General features: G+C 54.1%; 6 protein-coding genes across 6 annotated transcripts in view; 4 read left to right on the top strand and 2 right to left on the bottom strand.

Annotated features, from left to right (window-relative positions):
- The window catches only part of MONBRDRAFT_32206 (uncharacterized protein), a gene marked incomplete at its 3' end in the record, with an annotated part of 3,049 nt that extends 2,975 nt beyond the window's left edge, over window positions 1-74 (bottom strand). The window contains exon 1 of the mRNA XM_001745206.1: window positions 5-74. The remainder of the gene's footprint in view (window positions 1-4) is intronic.
- Window positions 75-765: 691 nt separating this feature from the next.
- MONBRDRAFT_16786 (uncharacterized protein) lies at window positions 766-2,970 on the top strand (the record flags this gene model as incomplete). Its single annotated transcript, XM_001745368.1, has 6 exons — window positions 766-1,036; window positions 1,152-1,201; window positions 1,311-1,444; window positions 1,564-1,825; window positions 1,940-2,045; window positions 2,204-2,970. Coding segments are annotated over 6 exons (1,590 nt in total), but the record flags the coding sequence as incomplete, so codon positions are not given.
- Window positions 2,971-3,849: 879 nt separating this feature from the next.
- Window positions 3,850-5,094, top strand: MONBRDRAFT_7794 (uncharacterized protein; the record flags this gene model as incomplete). Its single annotated transcript, XM_001745367.1, has 1 exon — window positions 3,850-5,094. The coding sequence occupies one exon, from the start codon at window positions 3,850-3,852 to the stop codon at window positions 5,092-5,094; it is 1,245 nt and encodes a 414-aa protein (XP_001745419.1).
- A 2,094-nt stretch (window positions 5,095-7,188) lies between these two features.
- MONBRDRAFT_20905 (uncharacterized protein) lies at window positions 7,189-8,802 on the top strand. The gene is made up of 4 exons (XM_001745366.1): window positions 7,189-7,546; window positions 7,644-8,092; window positions 8,203-8,486; window positions 8,609-8,802. The coding sequence occupies exons 1-4, from the start codon at window positions 7,204-7,206 to the stop codon at window positions 8,715-8,717; spliced, it is 1,185 nt and encodes a 394-aa protein (XP_001745418.1). The 5' UTR covers window positions 7,189-7,203; the 3' UTR covers window positions 8,718-8,802.
- Window positions 8,803-8,994: 192 nt separating this feature from the next.
- Window positions 8,995-11,529, bottom strand: MONBRDRAFT_7792 (uncharacterized protein; the record flags this gene model as incomplete). Its single annotated transcript, XM_001745205.1, has 3 exons — window positions 8,995-9,683; window positions 9,932-10,248; window positions 11,348-11,529. The coding sequence occupies 3 exons, from the start codon at window positions 11,527-11,529 to the stop codon at window positions 8,995-8,997; spliced, it is 1,188 nt and encodes a 395-aa protein (XP_001745257.1).
- MONBRDRAFT_24983 (uncharacterized protein) lies at window positions 11,528-18,691 on the top strand (the record flags this gene model as incomplete). Its single annotated transcript, XM_001745365.1, has 25 exons — window positions 11,528-11,644; window positions 11,734-11,819; window positions 11,963-12,136; window positions 12,296-12,354; window positions 12,560-12,639; window positions 12,755-12,877; window positions 12,956-13,051; window positions 13,138-13,230; window positions 13,361-13,528; window positions 13,620-13,671; window positions 13,790-13,843; window positions 13,942-14,024; window positions 14,173-14,248; window positions 14,372-14,581; window positions 14,758-14,799; window positions 14,917-15,076; window positions 15,172-15,328; window positions 15,417-16,199; window positions 16,355-16,432; window positions 16,523-16,622; window positions 16,762-16,832; window positions 16,940-17,003; window positions 17,141-17,283; window positions 17,412-17,483; window positions 17,660-18,691. The coding sequence occupies 25 exons, from the start codon at window positions 11,528-11,530 to the stop codon at window positions 18,689-18,691; spliced, it is 4,173 nt and encodes a 1,390-aa protein (XP_001745417.1).
- Between the last annotated feature and the right edge of the window lie 2,238 nt (window positions 18,692-20,929).

Raw genomic sequence — 20,929 nt, 5'->3', positions numbered from 1 at the left:
CTTCCGGCGGAATAAACCTTTGAGACCACAACTATTTTTTTTTTTTTTTGGGTGTTCTTCCTGCTCGACTCGCCGTCAAGGAACAAGTGACAGACAGAGAGAGAGAGAGAGAGAGAGAGAGAGAGAGAGAGAGAGAGAGAGAGAGAGAGAGAGAGAGAGAGAGAGAGAGAGAGAGAGACAGAGACAGAGACAGAGACAGAGAGAGAGACAGAGACAGAGACAGAGAGAGACAGAGAGAGACAGAGAGAGAGACAGAGAGAGACAGAGAGACAGAGAGGCCCTTAAAATCATGTGGTAGCAGCGCAAGGCTGGCAAAATGTTATTGAGGGAGAATGATAACTTGTTGTCGTTGATCTGATTTTAATATGTAAACTACCATGCTACAGATTAGACTTGTCGTGGCGAGATATCGCGTTTTCGACACAAACAGTTTGTGCAGCATAAAATTAGGATGTAGTAGATACAGTAATCTCACAGCAGATGGTTAAAGTAACAAAATTGCAGATTAAATACGGCCACCTTGTCGACTCGGCGCGATGGTGCATGGCGGTGTTGTCGACGGCTCGGTCGGTCCCTTGACCGGTCCGCCGCCCAAGTTGACCTGGCGCATGATCATGTTGGCTGGTAGGTGATTCGGATCGTTGGTATCCTTTGCTGGTCTCGTGATCCGCTTGGATTTGGTGTGTGCCACCTTCAGAGGTGATTGTCTTGTTTCATGATTTGTTGTGCTTTGCTTCATACCGCTCGCTCGCCCGTGCCACAGGGCTGGCGGCACTCGGTGGCTTTTTGTTTGGCTTTGATACCTCGGTCATCTCGGGTGCCCTGCTGCTGATCAAGCGTGACTTTGAGCTGAACACTTTCCAGCAAGAGCTTGTCGTCAGTCTGACCGTGGGCGGCGCCTTTGTCGGCAGCTTGGGTGGCGGCTACATCTCCACCCGCTTTGGTCGAAAACCCGGAATCATGGTCGGCTCGGTGGTCTTTATCGCCGGTGCTGCTCAACTTACGTTTGCGCCTAGCTGGATTCATCTCGCCATCGGTTCGTGATTGCTTCACCACATGAGCCAGCCAATCAGCCTGCTCTGTCAGTTTAAGGGCATGCCTTGAATCAGCCACCTTTTGTTGCCCTCTTCCTCCTCATTGCATTTGCGCAGGACGCGCTGTTGTGGGCCTTGGTGTGGGCATCGCATCCGCCACCGTGCCGGTCGGTGTTTTATATTTTAAATTTTGCCTGTGATGCTCGTTTACTTGTGCATGCCCGTGCAAGTTCCTGGCCATCACCTTGGGGCCCTCACCCTTCATACTCTGGTTAGAGCTACATCAGCGAGGCTGCGCCTGGTCACCTGCGTGGCACTCTGACTGTCATGAATACTGTCTGCATTTCTTCGGGCCAAATGATTGCCAACGTGGTTGATGCTGCCCTCAGCCATACGCCACACGGCTGGCGGTACGCTGTTGATATGGTTTTTTTTTTTTTTTTTTTTTTTTTTTTTGCTCTCTTGCCATTATGGCCCCATCCTTCAGGCATTGTGTCCAGAGTGCTCATTGGAGGGGGGTTTGTCCTAGCTACATGTTTGCGGTCTCTGCCATTCCAGCCATTATTCAACTCGTAGGCTTTCTGTTCTTACCAGAATCTCCGCGTTTCCTCGTCTCGAAGCACCGTGTCGACGAGGCCCGCCTTGTGCTCCAGCGTCTACGCGACACGGACAACGTTGAAGAAGAACTTCACGCCATCACCAGTGCAACCACTCAGGCATCGGGGGGCCTGAAAGACCTACTCAGCCGTCCTCACTATCGCCGCATGCTCTTCATGGCATGCATGCTTCAGGTCGCGTGCACGTTCGGTTTGAAGCGCTAGAATGGTGCGATGTCTCGTGCCCTCATCCCAACCACACACCTCATGCTTGTTCTCCTCTGCCGGGTTGAAACTCTCTGATTGTAGATCATTAATCAGGTCACGGGCATCAACAGCATCATGTACTATAGTTCCAGCATCCTCAAAATGGCTGGCATCCGCTCCGACACGATGACCATGTGGATTTCAGCCGGTACGAGCGCACATTGTTCTGACCCCCCTTGGCTTACGTGCCTCCGTTGACATCCCCAGTTTCCACGTCATAACGCTGTCTTGCGCTCTGTTTGCTCTTGATTTGGCGCTTGCCTGACAATGCTCTCTGTGAATCGGTCATGCCCGCCCTCAATCTAGGCATTGATGCTGTCTTTGTACTGTTTACTGTGGTGGGGCTGGTACTGGTGGACCGCGCTGGCCGCCGCCCCTTGCTGATTTGGTCCTGCGTCGCCCTGTGTGTGAGCTCAGTTATCATCGGCGTGGCCTTTTTCCTTGCGGATAATCGCGCAGCCCCAGCCACGTGGAACGGGGCTGAATGCGACTTTGGCTCCTGCTACACCTGCTTGCAGCATGATGCTTGCGGCTTTTGCGGGTCTGTGTCAGGCGGCAGCTGTATGAGCCTTACGGCTCAAAGTGTAGCGGGCGACGCTTGCAACGGAAGCTCCTTCTATTCCAAGGGCACTTTGCCTGACAACAGCCTCGTATCTGCGGTTTCAGAATACTGTCCCAATCGCTATGCCAATTTGGCCATCTTTGGCCTGTGCGCGTACTTGGCCTCCTTCGCCTTTGGCCTCACGTCCATGCCCTGGATTATCAACTCGGAGATTTTTCCCACCCATTTGCGTGCCGCGGGCAACGCATACTCTGCCGCAACCAATTGGATCTTCAACATGGGTGTCTCCCTCTCTTTCCTATCCCTGACCGAGGCCATGACAGAATATGGCACATTCTGGCTGTACGCCGGTGTCTGCGTTCTCGCGACCATCTACTCCGTTTCACAGGTGCCAGAGACCAAGGGCAAATCTCTCGAGGAGATTGAGGCCCTGTTTTTACGCGACGATGAAGAGGCCCCGCTCTTGAGGCACGACAAGCCCTCATCCATCAACGCCCACGACGCGCCTTAGTCACCGGTTGTAGTGCGTCAGAGTCTAATTTGTTCTTATTCGGGCACCGAGTGTCCTGCTAGGGTTGCTATCGTATCTTGTGTTGCGCAGGTGGCGTGTGTGTGGTGTGTGCGCGCGTGTGTTTCATGTTGTCACATGTCAATCTACAAATTTTAAGCCACAGCATCATTGCTCGAAATACACAACAAGTGTCAACAACTCTACTGACTTCGTAAAATAAAATCGTAAATTTGGGTGAAAAGGATGAATGACACATCAAAGTGTTTTTTGTCAAGCACAGACCGCTGGCATGACCACACGCACACGCGGGCCTTCGCGCGTGCTGCTGGCCACGCTGCCACGAGTGTTGGACTTGAAAAGCACTCCGTTGCCAAAGTTGGTGCAGGCAGTCTTGCAGGTCTGTGGGCTACTGGCCTGTTTCCCATTGCCTAATACCGCTGTCCGTATGCCCATCGTCGCAACGTATCGATAACTGCACCACATGCCGCTCTGCTCAGCATCAAGCGCCGGGTGGAATGAGCTTGTCTCGGGCCAAAGGTAGGCACAGTCACGCTGTCAACCAAAGAAACCGCTGCATCTCTGCTTATGGTGCATCTGCTGCGCTGCACGGGACCACTTTTTTGGATTTGTTTTTCAACAGACGGTATCAGGCGTGGACGTCTCCAAGTGAATTACAGCTCGGATCAAGCCAACATTGAGATCTCCTGCGCCGGTATGCGCCATCGCTTCTGATGCCTGGATGATGATACATGTTGCTGCAGGGGCTGTCCGAGGCGTTGGCTTGACAATGATCGGAACAATTGTTCTTGTTTTACGTGAGTATTTGCAGGCCGGGCATTCAGCCAGAAACGTCGGGAATTGCAAGTACGACCTACGGCTATGCCTGGCTTGATCGCGGTGTTCAAGCCGCATAACCTGCCCACCCTCTCCTTGGACTGCGCAGACCCAGTCAGCCTGGAAGGCCTCCTGGCGGCAGCCCGGCGTGCCCAGCTCAAGCCAGGTCAAGGATTAAAAGCGAATCTGAACCCTAGGCAGCTGGCTGGCACGTATTCTTGTGCCGGGACTGAACCGGTGACCATCACACCTTCCGATGCTTCCATGTTGCGCTGCATCAAGAATCTGGGACAACGAGGCTCTGACGCTGCCACTTCAGGGGCCAATGGAGTGCCTGTTTCTGCTACCCCCCAAACTGAGCTGGATGTGGCATGTCTTGTACGTGAGCTTGAACAGCCTCCGGCCTCCGCAGCGGCTCAGCTGGCTCTGCCCGAACAAGGCCTGCTGCATCGCTTGGACAACGCCACCAGTGGATGGGTTTTGGCAGCCACAAACGAGCGGACATTAGCGGCCTACCGTCAGCTACGCCAGGCCGAACTTATTGAGCCAGTTTATGCTGCGCGCTGCCTGCTTCACCCCCTTTCTGACCTGCGAGCCCACTTTCAAGCCTTTTGCGAGCGAGGCGTGCAGGCACGCAATCTCCGAAGCCGCTTCGGAGTCCTCATCGATATTTTTCCTGAGCCCTTGGCGTTGGAAGCTGATGCACCTGCTGCCCCACCTCGACGCCTAGTGCTCCGCATCAAAAGCGGCCTTGAACAGCGAGGCGACCGGGTTTTTGTACATCCAACCGATCAGTTTGATGATGTCACAACCCCTGATGACGAAAAACGCCTCACGTTTTGGTCCGCCGAGGCAGCACCGAGGCGCAGTGATGGAGCGACGGATCCGACGAATTCCAATTCTAGCCCGTCTCGACGAGAATATCAGGGGGGCCGATCGCAGCTGGGCCCAGTGCGCACGAGCTTGATCAGTATTGACGTACGCCAGCTACGGCGATGCTTGAGCACTCGCAACGAAGTGCCTCTGGATGTGCAATGCACATTTGCAAGAGGCATGCGCCACCAACTGCGCGCCCACCTGGCTGCCGTGGGGCTTCCTCTTCTACACGATGACTTGTATGGGCTGACAGCTGATCATCCAGGCCAGCCAGAGAAGCATGATGGCAAACATTCCCAGCCGGCTTTGCAGTTATCATGCATTGGGTATCATCTTCGTTCCGGTGGCCGTGATAATATGACAGCTCAGGAAGATGCAGCGAAATCCATGACCCTCTTCATGACTGATCAATGAGCCAGTCCGGGGCCATCTTCCTATTGTCTGGCCCGCCGAGCGAGCCGGCGGAAGCTGAGCCCAGCCTCACTTTGGGCTTTTGACGTATTTCAAATCCATTCCCTTTGGTAACCACGGTTTCACCTTCTTGTTCCATTCTCTTTTGACCTGCTCTGTTCGTTTTGGTGCGCTCGAGCACTGTCACGCGCTCTTTCGAAAGCGTTTGCGAGCGAGGGACATTTCAAACGCTGCAGTTGACTCAACTGGGATGTCAATGCCTAGCGCTTCGCTGTTCGTTTCCCACTTTGACACTCCCTTTGCGTCATTGGCATCCGATTCAAAGCGTTGACATCGTCCAGCAGGACGACGAAGTGGCTATCTGAAGCCAGACGTGTACCGAGCAGCTGGCATCGCGGACAGAGGAGGAGGAGGAGGAAGAACTCACAACAATTACAAAGTACATGGACTTGTTCATGTTAAAATAAAATAGGTGTCAATATCCGAGGCAACGACCAAAAGCAAGGTGTGCCAGGCGTCAAAGCAGTGAGCTACGGCTGCGCGAACGAACAACAGCCTTTCGAAATGCCGCTGCAAGGCGCGTTGGGCGCATTCAGCGACGAGTGGAATGCTTGGGCTTTGAAGTGCATCTCTTATTTGTTCAAATGACAAGACACAAGATGTTAGGCAAGAGCACTGGCAGTCGAAACTGTCACGACGGTGATCGTTCTTGGACGAACGATATTCACGTGACTCGCACATCATGGTTGCCAAAAGCTGTTGACGCTTCTTCGGTTTAAAAGAGCTGCTTCATTTTCTGGCGGATAGTTTTGACGAATGCAGCAGCACTTGGGGATATGCGCAGATGTGCGGCAGGCGACGTAGATGCGACGTCGAGTCGTGCTGTTGCACCAAGTCTGTTGTCACGAATGCGCAGATGGCCGGTATGCGGCCACCAGCACAGGGAGACCATTCCTGTGAAAGCATGGGCAATGCAAAAGGGGCTTAGGGTGAGTCCCGTATCAGAACACCACCAACGGCACATGCTGGAAGCGAGGCGGGGGTTCATTGGCATCACGCGAGTATTATGTCCGCACGAAAAGTAAAAATCAGCGTTCAAATTTCTGCATGTTCGATCATCATGTGCCAAGCCCACGCTGGTCTGGTGTGCACTTCAGCGCCCGGGCCAAGAGTCAGGAACGAACCTTGAGGGCCGTCAGGGGCATAGTTGGACGTCGTGGGTCAACAGAGCAGGTCTTCATCTTGGTGTGGTCGAGAAAGGATGTTGCTGCCAAGATCGAAGAATGCGGCGGCAACCATCAAACGGGTCGGTATGCTGGTAGACGTGGTTCTTGGGCATCATTGATTGAGACGCCAGAGGCACTTGATGCGGTCGAGCTGCCATGGACGAGGAAGCCGTTTGCATGGCTTGGGCCGAGTGATCAACAACTTGGTGTGGACGACGTGGCCAGGATTCGCTTCCAAGAAGCACTGGGCCATATTCCCAGGCACGAGGCCGGGAGCGAAAGTCAAAGGCGCCCAGGCCCGTGGCAATTGTGGGATCAACGACGCGCTGTTCACAAAGCAGCTCCGTCACATCAGACATCGCATCATAGTCGTGGGGCGGCGGCGGACGTGGCGGTGGAGGTCTCTGCCAACTGCTGTTGATATTATCAGCTGAGGCCAAGGGATCAAAGGGTGGAAGCGGTGATGGCGCATTTTCCGATCCAACTGAGCTTTTCTGCTCCAAATAGGCCCCCAGTTGCGCCGACCCACGTCCTGCCATTTTTGGCGTGTGTGTGCCCCACTGGCGAAAAACGTTAAGAGAGAGAGAGAGAGAGAGGGAGAGAGAAGCAAAAAGGGAGAGAAAGAGTTTGAGAGAAAGAAAGAGTTTGAGAGAGTTTGAGAGAGAGTTTGAGAGAGAGAGTTTGAGAGAGAGTTTGAGAGAGAGTTTGAGAGAGAGTTTGAAAGGAGAGTTTGAGAGAGAGTTTGAGAGAGAGTTTGAGAGAGAGTTTGAGAGAGAGTTTGAGAGAGAGAACACACACACACACACACGTGCACTGACTGCGGACAGGGTTGACTCGGGGCTCAGGGCAGTTTGCATCGTGTTCTTGGTTGGAACGAACTGGTGGCATGCTGTTTGGTGCGACATGGGGGCGCCAGTTCGTGCCATCTCTGCGAGCAGCGTGGGCCGGCACGGCGCGGCTGTCAACGTCCCGACGAGTGGGGGCACTCAAGACGGGCTTGGTGGGATTGCCCAATGTGGGCAAGTCTTCGCTCTTTAACGCGCTGCTCGGCACAACGCAGGCAGAGGCCGCCAACTATCCATTTTGCACCATCGAGCCCAACGTGGGCACGGTGCTGCTGCCCGACGAACGGCTTGATCGCCTGGCTCACCAACAGCAGGCCCAGCGCACCGTCTACACCACCCTGCAATACGTAGATATTGCTGGTTTGGTGCGCGATGCCAGTCAAGGTCAGAACCAGGCGCACTCTCTCGTTCTCGCTCTCGCTCTTTCACGCATTGCACCGCATTGCAAAGAGCGACACCTCACGCACGGGATGGAGGCTAGGGGCGGGTTTGGGCAATCAATTTCTGGCCAACATTCGAGAGTGCGACTTGGTTGTTCATGTGGTGCGCGTCTTCCCTGACGAGAATGTGACCCATGTTGAAGAGCGCATCGATCCGCTGGCGGATATTGACATTATCGAGCTTGAGCTGCAGTTGGCGGATCTAGGGCAGATTGAGCGCTTGCGTGCCAAACACAAAAATCTGCGCCTTAAGGAGCCGGTGATGCACGCCGCAGCCGAGAAACTGCATCATGGGCTGAACAGCGGGCTGCCAGCCAGTGCTTGTGAGCTGACGGAGGAAGAGGTGGCAGCTGTGCGCAGCCTGGGTCTTATTACCCTCAAGCCGATGATTTATGCCATCAACACAGAGGAGGACCAGCTCGCAGAGCCTACGGGTGCCACGGCGGAGCTGGTGTCTGCATTGGCCGAGCGCGGGCAGCATGGCGTTTTGGTTCGTAGAATTTTGTCCCCAACCCTGCGTGTCGGTTCTTGCCTTTTATTTACCTTCCTCTTCTCCGTGCCTCCTCACCATACCATGGTGACCGATCACTCTTTTCACAGGTCTCAGCCAAGTTTGAGTCCGAGTTGGCAATTTTGCCTCCCGAGGATCGCCTGCTCTTTCTCGAGGACTTGGGCTTGACACCTTCGCAGACGGGGTTGGGCAAGCTTGTCCGAGCCAGCTATCAGCGACTCGACTTGCTTTCTTTTTTCACCGCCGGCGTCACTGAGGCACGGGCCTGGAGCTTGCAGCGAGGCGCCATGGCGCCACAGGCTGCTGGCGTGATTCACTCTGATTTTGAAAAGCACTTTATCAAAGCAGAGGTCATTGCCTGGGATCAACTCTTGTACGTAGCCATACCCCAATGTTTTGATAGCGCTCCAACAGTGCCATGGTCAGCCGAGGTATCAGAAGGGCTTGGATTTCGCTTTTTGAAGCATGCAACTCACTCTCTTTCGCGCTCGGCAGGGAGGCGGGTGGCTTTTCGCAGGCACGGGAACGCGGCTGGATCCGTCTCGAGGGGCGGGAGTATGCTGTTCAAGATGGTGATGTTATTGTTTTCAAGACGGCGGCATGAGCTTGCGAAAAGCATGTTCTGCAATGTTAGACGAGGTATTGCTGGGCAGGAAAGTTTTATAGGGGATTAATTCAAGAATGAGTCGATATACGAAATGACCCAAGATGAGCGATAGAGCTACGATGCCGCATCCAGGGCGGTGGTCAACTCGTCTTTTTTTCTTTCGAAGGTGTCTTGATGAAAACAGGAGCCGAATGGCTTTTCATCTGAGCCAGGTCATGCAGCTGCCGGGGTTTTTGCGAATCAAACTGCCCAGCTCAGCAGGTCTTTCCCAGGCTCAGACTTGCAAGACGATTGAGTGTGCGCCACCTGCCAATACCAGAATGGGTTGGCCGTGCGTGGGTACAGGAATGGGCGTTTCCACGATGGGCTCAGAGGTTGGAGGACGGCCCACGTTGCCGTGCTCGTTCCATCCCCAAGCCAGGATGCGAGCCGGTGAGGCCGCAGTGAGGAGAAGAGCGTGCTCTGATCCCAGCGCTATCGCACGGGTTCCATCGGGGACCCTTAATGTGGCGCACGACAGCCGATCTGCCGAATCGTGAGTTGAAGAGTCCACATCAAGGGGAGCCCCAAGCTGACCATAGTCTCGACGACCCCAACTCTGCACTTGGCCATTGGCCAGAATTGCCGTCGTGTGAGACCAGCCAGCGTGTAGTGCCGCGATGGGGACCGAGAAATCTGTCAATCGTGTCAAGAGCGTGGATGCGCGTCGTGCCTCTGCTCGCGTCGTTGGGTGTCGCCCCAATTGCCCATGTCTGTTTGCACCACACCCCCACACAGTAGCGTGGTGGGCAATGACCGTGTGTTGAGTCCCACAGGCGACTAGGGTCTTGGATGACAGCTCGGAAGGGATGGCACACGCCTCGAAGGCAAAGTCACAGCTCGCTGCATCGGCGAGTGGCCGGCCCAGCTGCCCATGTCGACCCTGACCTGCCGTCAGCACGGCACCATTGGCGGTCACCACAGCTGTTGAATGCAAACAAGTCGGCCAGTTAAGTTAGACTGGAGCGATCGTGCACGCCTTTGACCCAGGAAGGAGTCAGAACAGGAGTGGCACTAGCATGTGCGTGTGTGTGTGTGTGTGTGTGTGTGTGTGTGTGTGTGTGTGTGTGTGTGTGTGTGTGTGTGTGTGTGTGTGTGTGTGTGTGTGTGTGTGTGTGTGTGTGTGTGTGTGTGTGTGTGTGTGTGCGCGTGTGTCTGCGTGTGTGACTCACCACCATGTCGCATACCAGCCGCCGCTCTTATAATGCGGTGAGCTGTGCCAAGGGGATGTGCTGTGGCTGCCATGGCCAGCGATACTGAGGAGGGCAGGCCGAGCTGGCCGTATTTGTTGCTGCCACACACCAGCAAAGAGCTGGCGTCGCCCTCCACCACAAAGTATGTAAAGTCCCACCCGCAGGCCACACGGTTGACGCGACGCACCCCCGGCCAAGGGGGAAGCATGGTCAAGTGAGGCACGCACGGCGGCTCAATGTTGTTCAAAGCCAGCTGACCAGCCGAATTCCAGCCACAGACGCAGATATGCGGGGGTCTGCAAGACGGATTGCATGCCCATGGATAAAGATTAAGTTTGGCTCAATGGCTTCTCCGTTTCGGGGCGCATGCTGACATACCCGTCCGTGGTATTGAGGCAGAGGATGGTATGGCCGCCACCGCCATCTCCCACCCAGCTGGCATCTGTGTCACTGCCAGCTTCGAGGGCGGGTGGCAAGGGCAGAGCACAAGGGGTTTCCTTGACACGTAGTAGATACAACAACGGGTCAAAAACTGACGCCAGCGCAGGACTCTAGCGCACTGGCTCAGGGATGGGTGGCGGCTGGTGGAGGTGCTTGGCGCTGACGTACCACATCCTCCAGGTGTCCAAGGCCGAGTTGGCCGTAAGAGTTGGCACCCTGGCAACACAAGTGACGACGAGTAGCTCTGGTCAGCCGGACAGAACCGGGCAATGCGCAGCTTGCCAAATGGTTCCTTCCCATCCCATCCTCCAACTTGTCCCCTCGCATCCCATTTTTCAAGACCGTTCTTTAACCCGCGCCGCCCTCGGCGCGTCACTCACCCAGACCAGTGCTGTGGTGGGCATGACGTTTGATGTCCGCAGTCGATGACCAAAACAAGTAAAATACATTTGTGCACAAGTGCCTTTTCTCCATTTTAAAGTCTTGGACAATTGTTAAAAAACGAGGGAAGAGAACGATTGGAACGAGAGCAAGAGAAGTAAAGAGCAGGAAAAGCACAACAACCACATTCAACATGTGTGTGTATGTGTGTGTGTATCGGATTTTTTTTTTGCTGAATTTTTGTTGTTCTTTGTTGGTCGATCAGACGGACGGAGGGGGTGCCCCTGTCGGTTGGTCGGTCGCTTTGTTTGTCTGGCTGGGGTTGGCTCAATGTGATTGGGTGGAGTGCGGCCTTGGGTTTGTTGGCTTGCTCGGCTCACGGCGTGGCTGCTGCGTGGAACCTTGCAGAGCGAGCGTGGGTCGGGCTGACCGAGCATTTTTGCTCTACACGCAAAAAGGTCTGTCGGGACTCGACCCCGCTGTTGCGCTCGCTGCTGCATTCTGCTCATTCATTGTTTGTAATCTATGTCCATCAGCATACATACGCCGGCGCCTGGGCGTGTCAACACGTACCTGGGCCTTTGCCCAGTGGGTGAGAACTCCTTACTGAGCCAAGCTATATACCCCACGTCCTGCAGTGACCCTGGCGGGCGCTGGACGACTGCGCGTGTGCGAAACACGCCACGCAAGGGCAGTGGGACGGGTCGGCACGGTGGTGTCAGTGGGCGTCGAAGCCATCGAGCGCACGACAACATGTGGCCCTTCTCGGCCGTGGCCGGAGCCACGGTCGTCCTAGCTTTGGTCGTGCTACTACAAGTGCATGCTGCCAACCACTGGTCGATCACCGATCACAACACCATCACCCGCCGCGTATGCTCGTGTGCCATCTGCTGTACCCCTCGCCTATTTCTTTCTTCTGCCAACGGCTCACTGCCGTGCTCTGCGTGCTTGCGGAGCAGGAGGACTTTTTATATCGGCCTCCGCAAACGCACTCGCCCCACCTTGTGTCATTCTTGCGTCACGAGGAACGCATGGATTATTACCGGTATGTCCGTGCCACGGATGCGACAATGGTTTTTCGAGCTGAGGCTGTCGGCTCACACTGTCAAGTCGCCAGTATCAACTCTGTTTGGCCATTTTTGGGCCGTCTCATGAGACTTGAACACGTCGTCTTGCTTGCCTGGTTAGGTCGGCGACTGCTGCTATCGACCATCTCCTTTTGAAAAATGCAACCCGCCCCAGCAAGACCACGGCGATGCCGGACTTGCTGTCCAAGCTCCGCGACTACCGCGAGCAGCTCACCTTGGCTGAAGTGTCTCTGAACATCAGCCTGGCCCTCTTCCCCGCACACCGGGGCCTGCGGTCCGTTTGTCTCAGCTCTTTCGCTTGGCATGCTCGGCATCAGCACACGAGCTTGTCAGCTTGTCCTCTGATGTTGTAATGCGAAATTCCCCACCCCACCTCCTTTCCTGACGCCTCTGTTTGATTTATTCGGGCTGCGTTTGGTGTCATATTTTCCAGGTCCCGACTTTACTTCGACCAAAATGCCATCCCTGCCTCGCCGTCGCTTGAGCCGCACTGTACGCGAAGCCAGGAATCAAGGTGCCCACAACTTACCACCCTTGCGCGAGCCCTTGCGATGAAATGCGTTTTGCTGACTTGACCGTGGTCAAGGGGGGGGTTTTATTCTCTTCTTACAACTTTGGCGCCCGGTTCTTGTTGCCTTGCATACATATTCATGCCCCACACTCCACAGCACGCTTGATATGTCCTATTTAAAGGCAGTTGGCAACGCTGCTAACCTCAAGCTGCCTCCTGAACCGAGCCTTCTGCCTGCGGCATGGCATGACGTTGAAGTATCCACGGTTTGTCGCGCCTACAAAACACCTGTTTTTCCCAGGCTTGCTCAGATCCATTACCAGCCACACGTAAGCCGGACCACCTTACCTGGTTGCTTCGCTCCGGTCTATACTATCACAGTCGCCCCTGCCAACCGTGGCAGCGTATGGGCATTTTGTTGCTCAAGCCATGAATGCACGCACGGGTTGGCTGCTCAACATGCTTGCCAGTATATACTGGCGCATGCAAGGCAACGCCAAAGAGGTCAGAGAATATCACAGAGGATTCCGCCTGCACATGTCCGGGCTCACGTTCAATATCATATTCGGTGCGCTACAACAGGGTATCCAGTGCCTTCAGGCTTCTTTGCACCAAACACCAAAACAATATCGCGGCATCGTGCTTGGTAATCTGGCAGCTTTGCTCTTTCGAGCTGAAGTGAGTATCCCTGCCTCTTGCCTCATGACCTAAACAAGCGGCATGGCCGCCTCTTAACGTGCTGATCTCCTTGTTCGGCACAACAGCAACTCGAGGAGGCCGGCTTGGTCATTGATGCTGCCCTAGACGTGTGCCAGTCTGTGCCTCTCTTGCACCTTCAGCAAGCGCTTGTTTCCGTGGTGGGTAGTCGCGTGCATAGGCCTTCCATGTCACGCGTGGTTCCCCCTGCACACGCCTTTTTGGGTTTAAAACTGGCCATTTGTCATCACACATGTCACTCATCGGCCTTCTTGCGCGCATGTCTTGCAGCACACCAACGACCTCCTGACCGCCATGGCTAGCATACGCCAGGCTGTTCGTCTTGCTCCCCCATTGCCCTACATGCAGCAGCTTGCACAAGCCATTGCAAAAACCATCAAGCTGCAGGCCGTGATTGCGCGTCGTGACTATGAAATCAGCATTCGGCGCATCACAATGGTTAGCCATTCTATCCGCGGAATGGCCGGTCCTTCCTTTGTTCCCTCGGGGTGTGCCATTCATCGGCTGTATCTTTTTGCAATGCGAATAGGTGTTGCCGCCTGATCTGACATGGGATGACTTTGATTACGAAGCCATTGACAGTAGGTCGAGATGATTCTCCTCGCCCCACCTTCCTCCTGGTTCTCGCTGACTGTCTGTCGTCTTGTCTTTTGCTCTCTGGTCACGTCCTACTTTCACCGAAATTCGTGATTTGCGTAGACTTGTGTGAAGACGCCGTTTGTCGCGGCAATGCATCGTGTAATCCCATTGATGGTAGGCGGACACTCTCACCTTGCCAACCTTTCAAATATACTGAGTAGCCGCAGTGGCTTGGGCTCATGACATGATGTCATGTTTGCTTTGCGCTTCAGGCAAGTGTCATTGTCACTCTGGATTCAAGGTTCAGGATGGTCGCTGTGTGACCGACGCTGCGTGCACCAACATCACGTGCCCGGTACGTTGCTGAGTTCTGATCTGCAAGGCTCAACCTGAACACCCGCACAGGCCCTTTGTTTGAAAAGACCTGGTCGGCTGACCCCCGTCTGTCGTCGTGTCCATCGTTTGATCTCACTGGATGTGCATTGGGACCAAAACTTGCGTAGCGCAACAATGTGTGCCGCGAAGGGCGATGCTTTTGTGATCTGGGCTACAGGCCTCAGGGCCGTCGATGCGTTATCGGTTCGTTGGCAGCAAACCTCGCAGTTGTGTTTGGTTGCCTGTCTCCCAGAAGACAGCAGGCCGACTCATTCTTATGCACCTTTGCCTGCATCTTCCGGTCAATGCTGTGATGATGTGTCACAGACAAATGTGCTGGTGTGCCGTGCGTGGACAACGCTGGCTGCCATCCCGCCACGGGCATATGCGAATGTCAGGCACCCTTTGTAGCTCAGGGCGCGCAGTGCGTTCAAGCCGACTGTTTGGGTGTGACATGCCGCGAACATGCCTTTTGTCAACGCGGACTCTGCTATTGTCGGATTGGTTACCATCCAGATGGTGACCGCTGTCTGCCTGGTGAGTTGCGTAGATGTTAACTGAGGATAGAGCAGAGTTGGGTTTTCGAACAAACGCCCAGTCTGCGCTCAAGTGCATGTAAAACACCCCCGCTTTAGACGAGTTGTGCACCAAGTCGCGGTGCCCGGCTAATGCCGAATGCGATCCAAGCGATGGCCATTGCCGCTGTATTTTAGGGTACACGCCCGATATTCAAACCAATCTCTGTCGTCGCATCGGTACGAGCGCGCAAATTATTCGTTTCTCCCTTGACCGCTCCGTGTGCATCTTCTTGCTGACTCTCTCTGCTGTCTGCTGACATGGCGCCTTTTTGGGCTGTTTCCTCCCCCTTTTAGTATACATGCCAGAACCGGACGGTAGAATCTCGGAAGCGCTGTCAGAAACTGAAAGCTCGGACCTCATCCCTGAAAAGTCTTTTGAGGAGGAGCTGAAAGAAGAAGTTGAGGCCGCTTCTGGCGCTGATGAAATGGCAACTTTTCAATCGGATGCAGACGAGTGAGTTTTGATCTTGGCAGCCTTGCACTTAAAGCCAACCATGCTGTGCGCTCAACTCAATCTGCTGGCGGGGTCTGTCGGCAATTCATTGACAGCCTGCCCAAGGCTGCGTCACCTCCATCGACGGCAGCCGTGGGTGTGCGAAGTAGCGAGTTTCGCAACCAGGAATCTGAGCACTACTTTGCAGGTGTTCTCTCCAGTGACTCGGACGATTGGGTGACGGCACTGACGTGTATCGATGTCAATCTGCAAGTACGCATCATCCCGGCCAGTTGACGACCGCACTGACAGGTCCTCCTGGTTGGTCTTTCACATTGCTCACCACATGCCTGTTTTGCAGAAGCCACGGTGGAATGAGTTCGCTTCCACCTTCTTGCCACCTACGACGCCGCCGGGTCAAGCGCTGACGGATCTGATTGACATGCACGGTGCTCTTCCTAGCAGCACCACGGGCTTGCTTCGCCCATCCTGCATTCCCCTTAGCCGACACATTAGCAGTATGCACACCATGGATCACATTTACGGCTTTCAGGAGCGCCGTGCTCTCGAGTTTTATACCCTATACACACCTGAGCTTGGGCTGAAGGAGATGATTGAGTATATTCTGGGTGAAACCATGGCTGCAGGCACATTTGGCCACCGTGTGGCCATGGCCATGCAAGCGCATCCCAGCTCTGATGCCGTACATAACCTTGCAGCTTTGTATTGGCGCATTGTTGGCAATGGAACAGAAGCTCTCGAGTGCGTGCGGTTGGCACTGCATCACGCGCCGCTGCAGCGCAAAGATGCCGCCTTTGTAAGCGCAGCCAATGTGCTACATCGCACGGGCTTGTTGGAGAATGCTACACAGCTTGCCAAGTTTGCCCTCTTGTGCAATGGTACACAGCGAAGCATTCCGCACTTTACGCTGGCAAACGTGTATGCCGCCCAAGGCCAGTACGATGAGGCAGAGCTGCACTATGAAAAGGCCATCCGTTACCACAGCTCGTTCCAGCTGGCTTCAGACATGCTCCTTCGTATTCGATGCTTGCGCAAGTTTGTTACTAATGAGGTTCAGGCAGCGGACGTACCCCTCCATACAAAGCTGGAGCAGCAGCGCATGGAACTTGAGCGACATGCTGTGGTATGATCCAGTGCAGCCGCCACTTGTCGTTTACCTGTGTGTGCTGGTCCAAAACACGGATGGACGACAGGAAGCAGAGCTTTGTGCATGCTTCGAAAGACTTGTCTGGACCCTATTCTATCCATGCTCAGATGGTATTTGGTGTGTGATAACAGGAGGCGCAAGAACTGCGCAACAAGCTCAACACCCTCAAAGAACTTATCTACGATCATAGCGGCCATCGAGAAGCTCAGGTTGGTCGAGTTTTCTTTTACACTGGTGTTGTGACATCAGGCACATCAAGCTGACAAGTCAATAATCATTCATGGTGTGCTTGACAACAGGTACTATTTGAGCAGCTCTCCGAGGCAGAGGCACGGTTGCAGGCTGTGTTTGATCGAAGCCAGCGAGAGTATGATTCCCTCCTTGCCTCCACAAATGCCGGTACGATTTCATGCCATGACAGGTTCTTTCCAATTTCGGTTTCCATTTCTGTTTCTGCTTTGTCAAAGTTGTTGTTTCTTCTGTTTTCAAGTGTACGCAAGTTGGGCTCTGAACTTTTGTGTGCTGTGTTGACTCGCAGGCGTGAGCACGGGTATCGATTATCGTTTGAAGGATTCTCGCAGCCAATACCATCCCGAAATGCGACCTCAGGTCTGGCGCTCATTCACGCTCTAGTTGTATCAGTCAATTTCCACCGCTCCTCTGACAAACAAGGGGAAAGCTCAGTGATTGCTCTGCGTGTACATGGAAAAACATAGATGAATAGCGTCAGCGACGATACCGGGCGTGAACTTGGATCGGCTGAAGATGTCGCACCCGCTAGTACGTCGTCCTGGCTGGTTGGGCTACAACTCGTCTGAGATTGACACTCCATGAGCTGGATGTTTCTTCTGCGCGTGAAAAGCAACCTATCTGCGTGCTCACTCTGCTTGCCCACACGTGCTGTGTCTGTACTCCAGACTCTGATGATGGGGCTGCCGTAGCTTCCGACAATGATAGCGAAGATTTGGGGGACATTGGTTCTATTTATTCGCCGACTGATAAACTCAACGAATATTTAGACGAAAACGGCCAACGAGTCATTGTTGTCGAATATCCCAAGGTTGGTGTCAATGGGAAGTGGTCAACGTGTTCTTCCAGGAGCAGAGGGTGTCCTGCTTCTCTTGCCATCCAAACGACCGTGTCAACCGCAACCAAACCTTTTTTTTTTTCTTTTTTTTCCCTTTCTAGAGTCCATCCATTCCCAGTTTGATGATTGCCGTCGACAAGATGTATGCAAAGCGACGGGATGAAGTGACCTTGGTAAGCGCATTATGTGGCCTTGGACTTGAAATTCTAAATTTTCTGTTCTTTCTCTCTCTCCTTCCCCCTTTTTTTCCTTTCCCTGGCCTTGGTGCGTGCTTGTTGCTTTCGTCAGGAATCAACTTGGACCCGCTTGTCAGGGATCTCACCAGCATGACCATGTTTTGCGTCCACAGCTCAAGCCGTCAGTCAATTGGCCCACGCAAGAGCAATGCAACATCTTTCGCGAGGGTGCCCCACTACTTGCAAACTTTAGCATCCCAGTGACAGGCTTTTCTGAGGCCGTGATCGAAGAAGAGCTGGTACCCTACGTCCCGCTCAACGATGAGGGTTGGGGCACAGTTCTCACCTCTCCAGTTGATGGTCGCAGTCGAAAAGGTCGTCGAAACATCGTGACAGGCCGCACAGCGCTACCTTTGCTGACTGTCGCACGCCGCGTCAACACCACCATACCATCGCCACGCTACGTGAGCACGATTGTGGATCACGCTCGCCGCGGTATTGACTGGAATAAACTGATCGACTTTAGCTCCCCCTTGGCGGCGTCCAAAGCCTCACCGGCTGAGGTTGGCGTCATTCCTCGTGGCGAGCCCCGTTGCACAAGCCCATTAGCCGAGAATCCAGCCGAGAGCCTGTCGCACCTTACCGGTGTCGTCAATGCGGCCGAGTTGCGCATGTCACCCGAGCGTTGCCTTGAGGTTGTGTTGCAAACCCTGAACGAGACACAATTGCCTTGGTCTGAGCGCAAGATTCTCCCACTGGCCGAGGTGGGCGCCCGCCTGGCTTGGGCCATGCGTCACCAGCACGCGCAAACGTGGGCACTCATGGATATGGCGGCCATTTACTGGCGCGTACGAGGCAATGCAACCGAGGCTATGGGCTGTTATCGGCGCATGTTCAGCGTTGCTCCCCCCGATCACAAGGACGTCGCGTTATTGGGGCTGGGCAACGTTCTGCACCGCTCGCTGTATACGATAGATGCACTGACCACCCTGCAGATGGCCATTCAACTGGCCCCTCGCCAGCCTATTCACTATTTTGCAATCGCCACTGTACTCGCCGCGCTGGAGGGGCGGGCGGATGACGAGGCCAAATTCTTCTATGAAACAGCAGTGGTGCTTGTTCCACAAAGCCGGGCTTTTCAGATGCGGCTAGCTTTCTTGAAATGCCGGGAGGAGGGGCACATTTTCCAGCCACTTCTTGACTAAATGGCTCTGCTGCGGCTACGTAGCCTGTTCAGAGTTACAGACAGCGTGCAAAAAGTTCATGCTTTGCACAATTGATCGATGCCAGCTTTTTTTTTTTTTTTTTTTTTGGATACATTAATACGTTCGCATGTTGCAAACACCATTACAGATTACATTCGTCCTTTCTCATCATTCAAATCAGTAGACGTAGGAGCACCAAAAAGTGATGATGTGTAGACCAAAACATCAAGATGGATTAAAGCTCACATATTGATGAACGGCCAGAAGAAGACTTCCTTGAGCATCCACCGAAGGTCTATTACTCAGCCGCGTCGAGGTGGCGCTGAAGATACGGACCCACGCGACCTGGCGCCTTGTTCGAGATGCTCACCGAGCTCATGGGTAAGGCACTACCACCGTTCAAAACAAAATGAGTATGTCCTCAGTCGGGAGCGTGCTGGGACGAGGTGTCAAGGAGTGTGCCACGCTTCTACGCACCTATCCTGCCCGACAGGCAAGGGGGCAAAGCGACGCGGGGTGGGCATCAATGGGACACCCTCCAACTTGGCAGAAGAACTATCCAGCTTGATGTTTGCGGTGCCTATGCGCGCATCCTGAAAACGGTTGTGGTCGCACACCAAAAGTCCTAGCATGCGATGACTGTGTTGGAAGTGTTGAGCTCTCAGAGCCTCCAAGTGTGGCGCAAAAACATTCATGTCAAACGGGTCAATGGCGCCCCGCACTGCCTTGCGGACAGACTGAAGGACGGCGTCTGTGACGCGCGAGAACAGATTGCGCAGATTGGGCCAAGTGAGTCAGGACCAGGACTAGGGATGTTGATGTCATTGTGGCACAGCATGGCGCACCTGTGTCCAGCTGGAACACATCAAGTAAAAATTCTACATCGACCAACGTTTGCACAAGGGTGGTTTGTGGCACTCTATATCACGACCACATGGGTGGATGAATTCAAACGCAATGCTGAGATAATTCAGGGAGAGAGGGCTGTTGTTGCGAGGCGCTGTGGTACACAGCATGTGCAATGGTTCACGCACTGTGTCCAATCGCGATCTTGTGCGTACACCTCCACCAGACGCTGCAACACCTTCTGGCGCAGGCAGGTGTGGAACGGCTCCGGCAGATAAGTAAGCCCCAATCGTGAGGCTTCACCCGAAATCACAGCCAAATACTGCATTAGAGCCTGCATGCAAAAAGCACCATTCGAGTATGGGTGAGCCTTGGGCAAGGTCATGGGCGTGCAAGTGATGATGAGCACAACCGACGTACGGCTGATGGGCATGAGGGTAAACGAATTGTTGAGGCATCAGCCGGGGCATTTGACGCATCAGTAGCTACTACGAGCCAACCCAGAGCGTGGGTCGAAGAGCCAGCAGGGCTGGCGGTGTTGCAATCCAACAGTCTCGAGCTAATGCGTGCAGATTATTCAATGAAAGCAGGACATTCAAAGACAGAGCGGTGTTGTGATGTGTTGCACTTCTTCCCAAGGTGACCCAAGAAATTTGCACTGGTACTCGCAGATACTGACAGCAGCTCTGGGCTCTCTTGCATCAGCCATGTGTCCATCCAGGCTTCGAACAGAGTGAGGACGCAGGTTGTCAAATTGAGGGTGGCTCTTTCCAGGGCTTGAGAGTGCGTTGACTTTGACTGCAAGCATGCCATACACCAAGTGAGGCAGAATGAGCAGAGTGGCGGGACCTAGGCTCTTGCTAAGTGAGAGCCGCAAGCAGCACCCTTGTGCTGACCTGATACTGCCGCCGCCGATTGGTTGCCGCAGATGGCATCAAAATCAAATCGCGAAGAAGCGGCGCGCTATGCAAACAGACAAACCGAGGCAATGGCATGCATGCGGATTGGAAAGCAAGGGTGAGCAGTCACGAAGAAATTGGTTGCGACAAGCAATGACAACTAGCTCACAAACCGCGAAATGAGTCCTTGAGCAAGGCGGGCAAGCATGGTCAGGCAGGAGCCCTTTGCGGAAAGTGTGGCTATGAATCATGATTTGAAATCGACGGGGGTCAAAAGAAAAACAAAAAAAAAAAAAAAAAAAAAAAAAAAGGTTCAAGGTGAGCGGATGGGCCAATGTGAGGTCAGGATGATCAACTGCGGCCAAGGGCAACTCTTCTTGACGCACCATCCTGGTTGTTCATGATGCCTTCTCCAATCGTACGGAGGCCCTCGACGAGTTGGTCCACCGAGCTGCTCGGTAAACAAGACGCACAAAAACACAGAAGTGTTGAA

Source organism: Monosiga brevicollis, genomic scaffold (genome assembly GCF_000002865.3).
Source record: "Monosiga brevicollis MX1 MONBRscaffold_8 genomic scaffold, whole genome shotgun sequence".
NCBI lineage: Eukaryota > Choanoflagellata > Craspedida > Salpingoecidae > Monosiga > Monosiga brevicollis.
The sequence above is the reverse complement of the archived record's forward strand: the minus strand, read 5'-3'. Positions and strand labels throughout refer to the sequence as shown.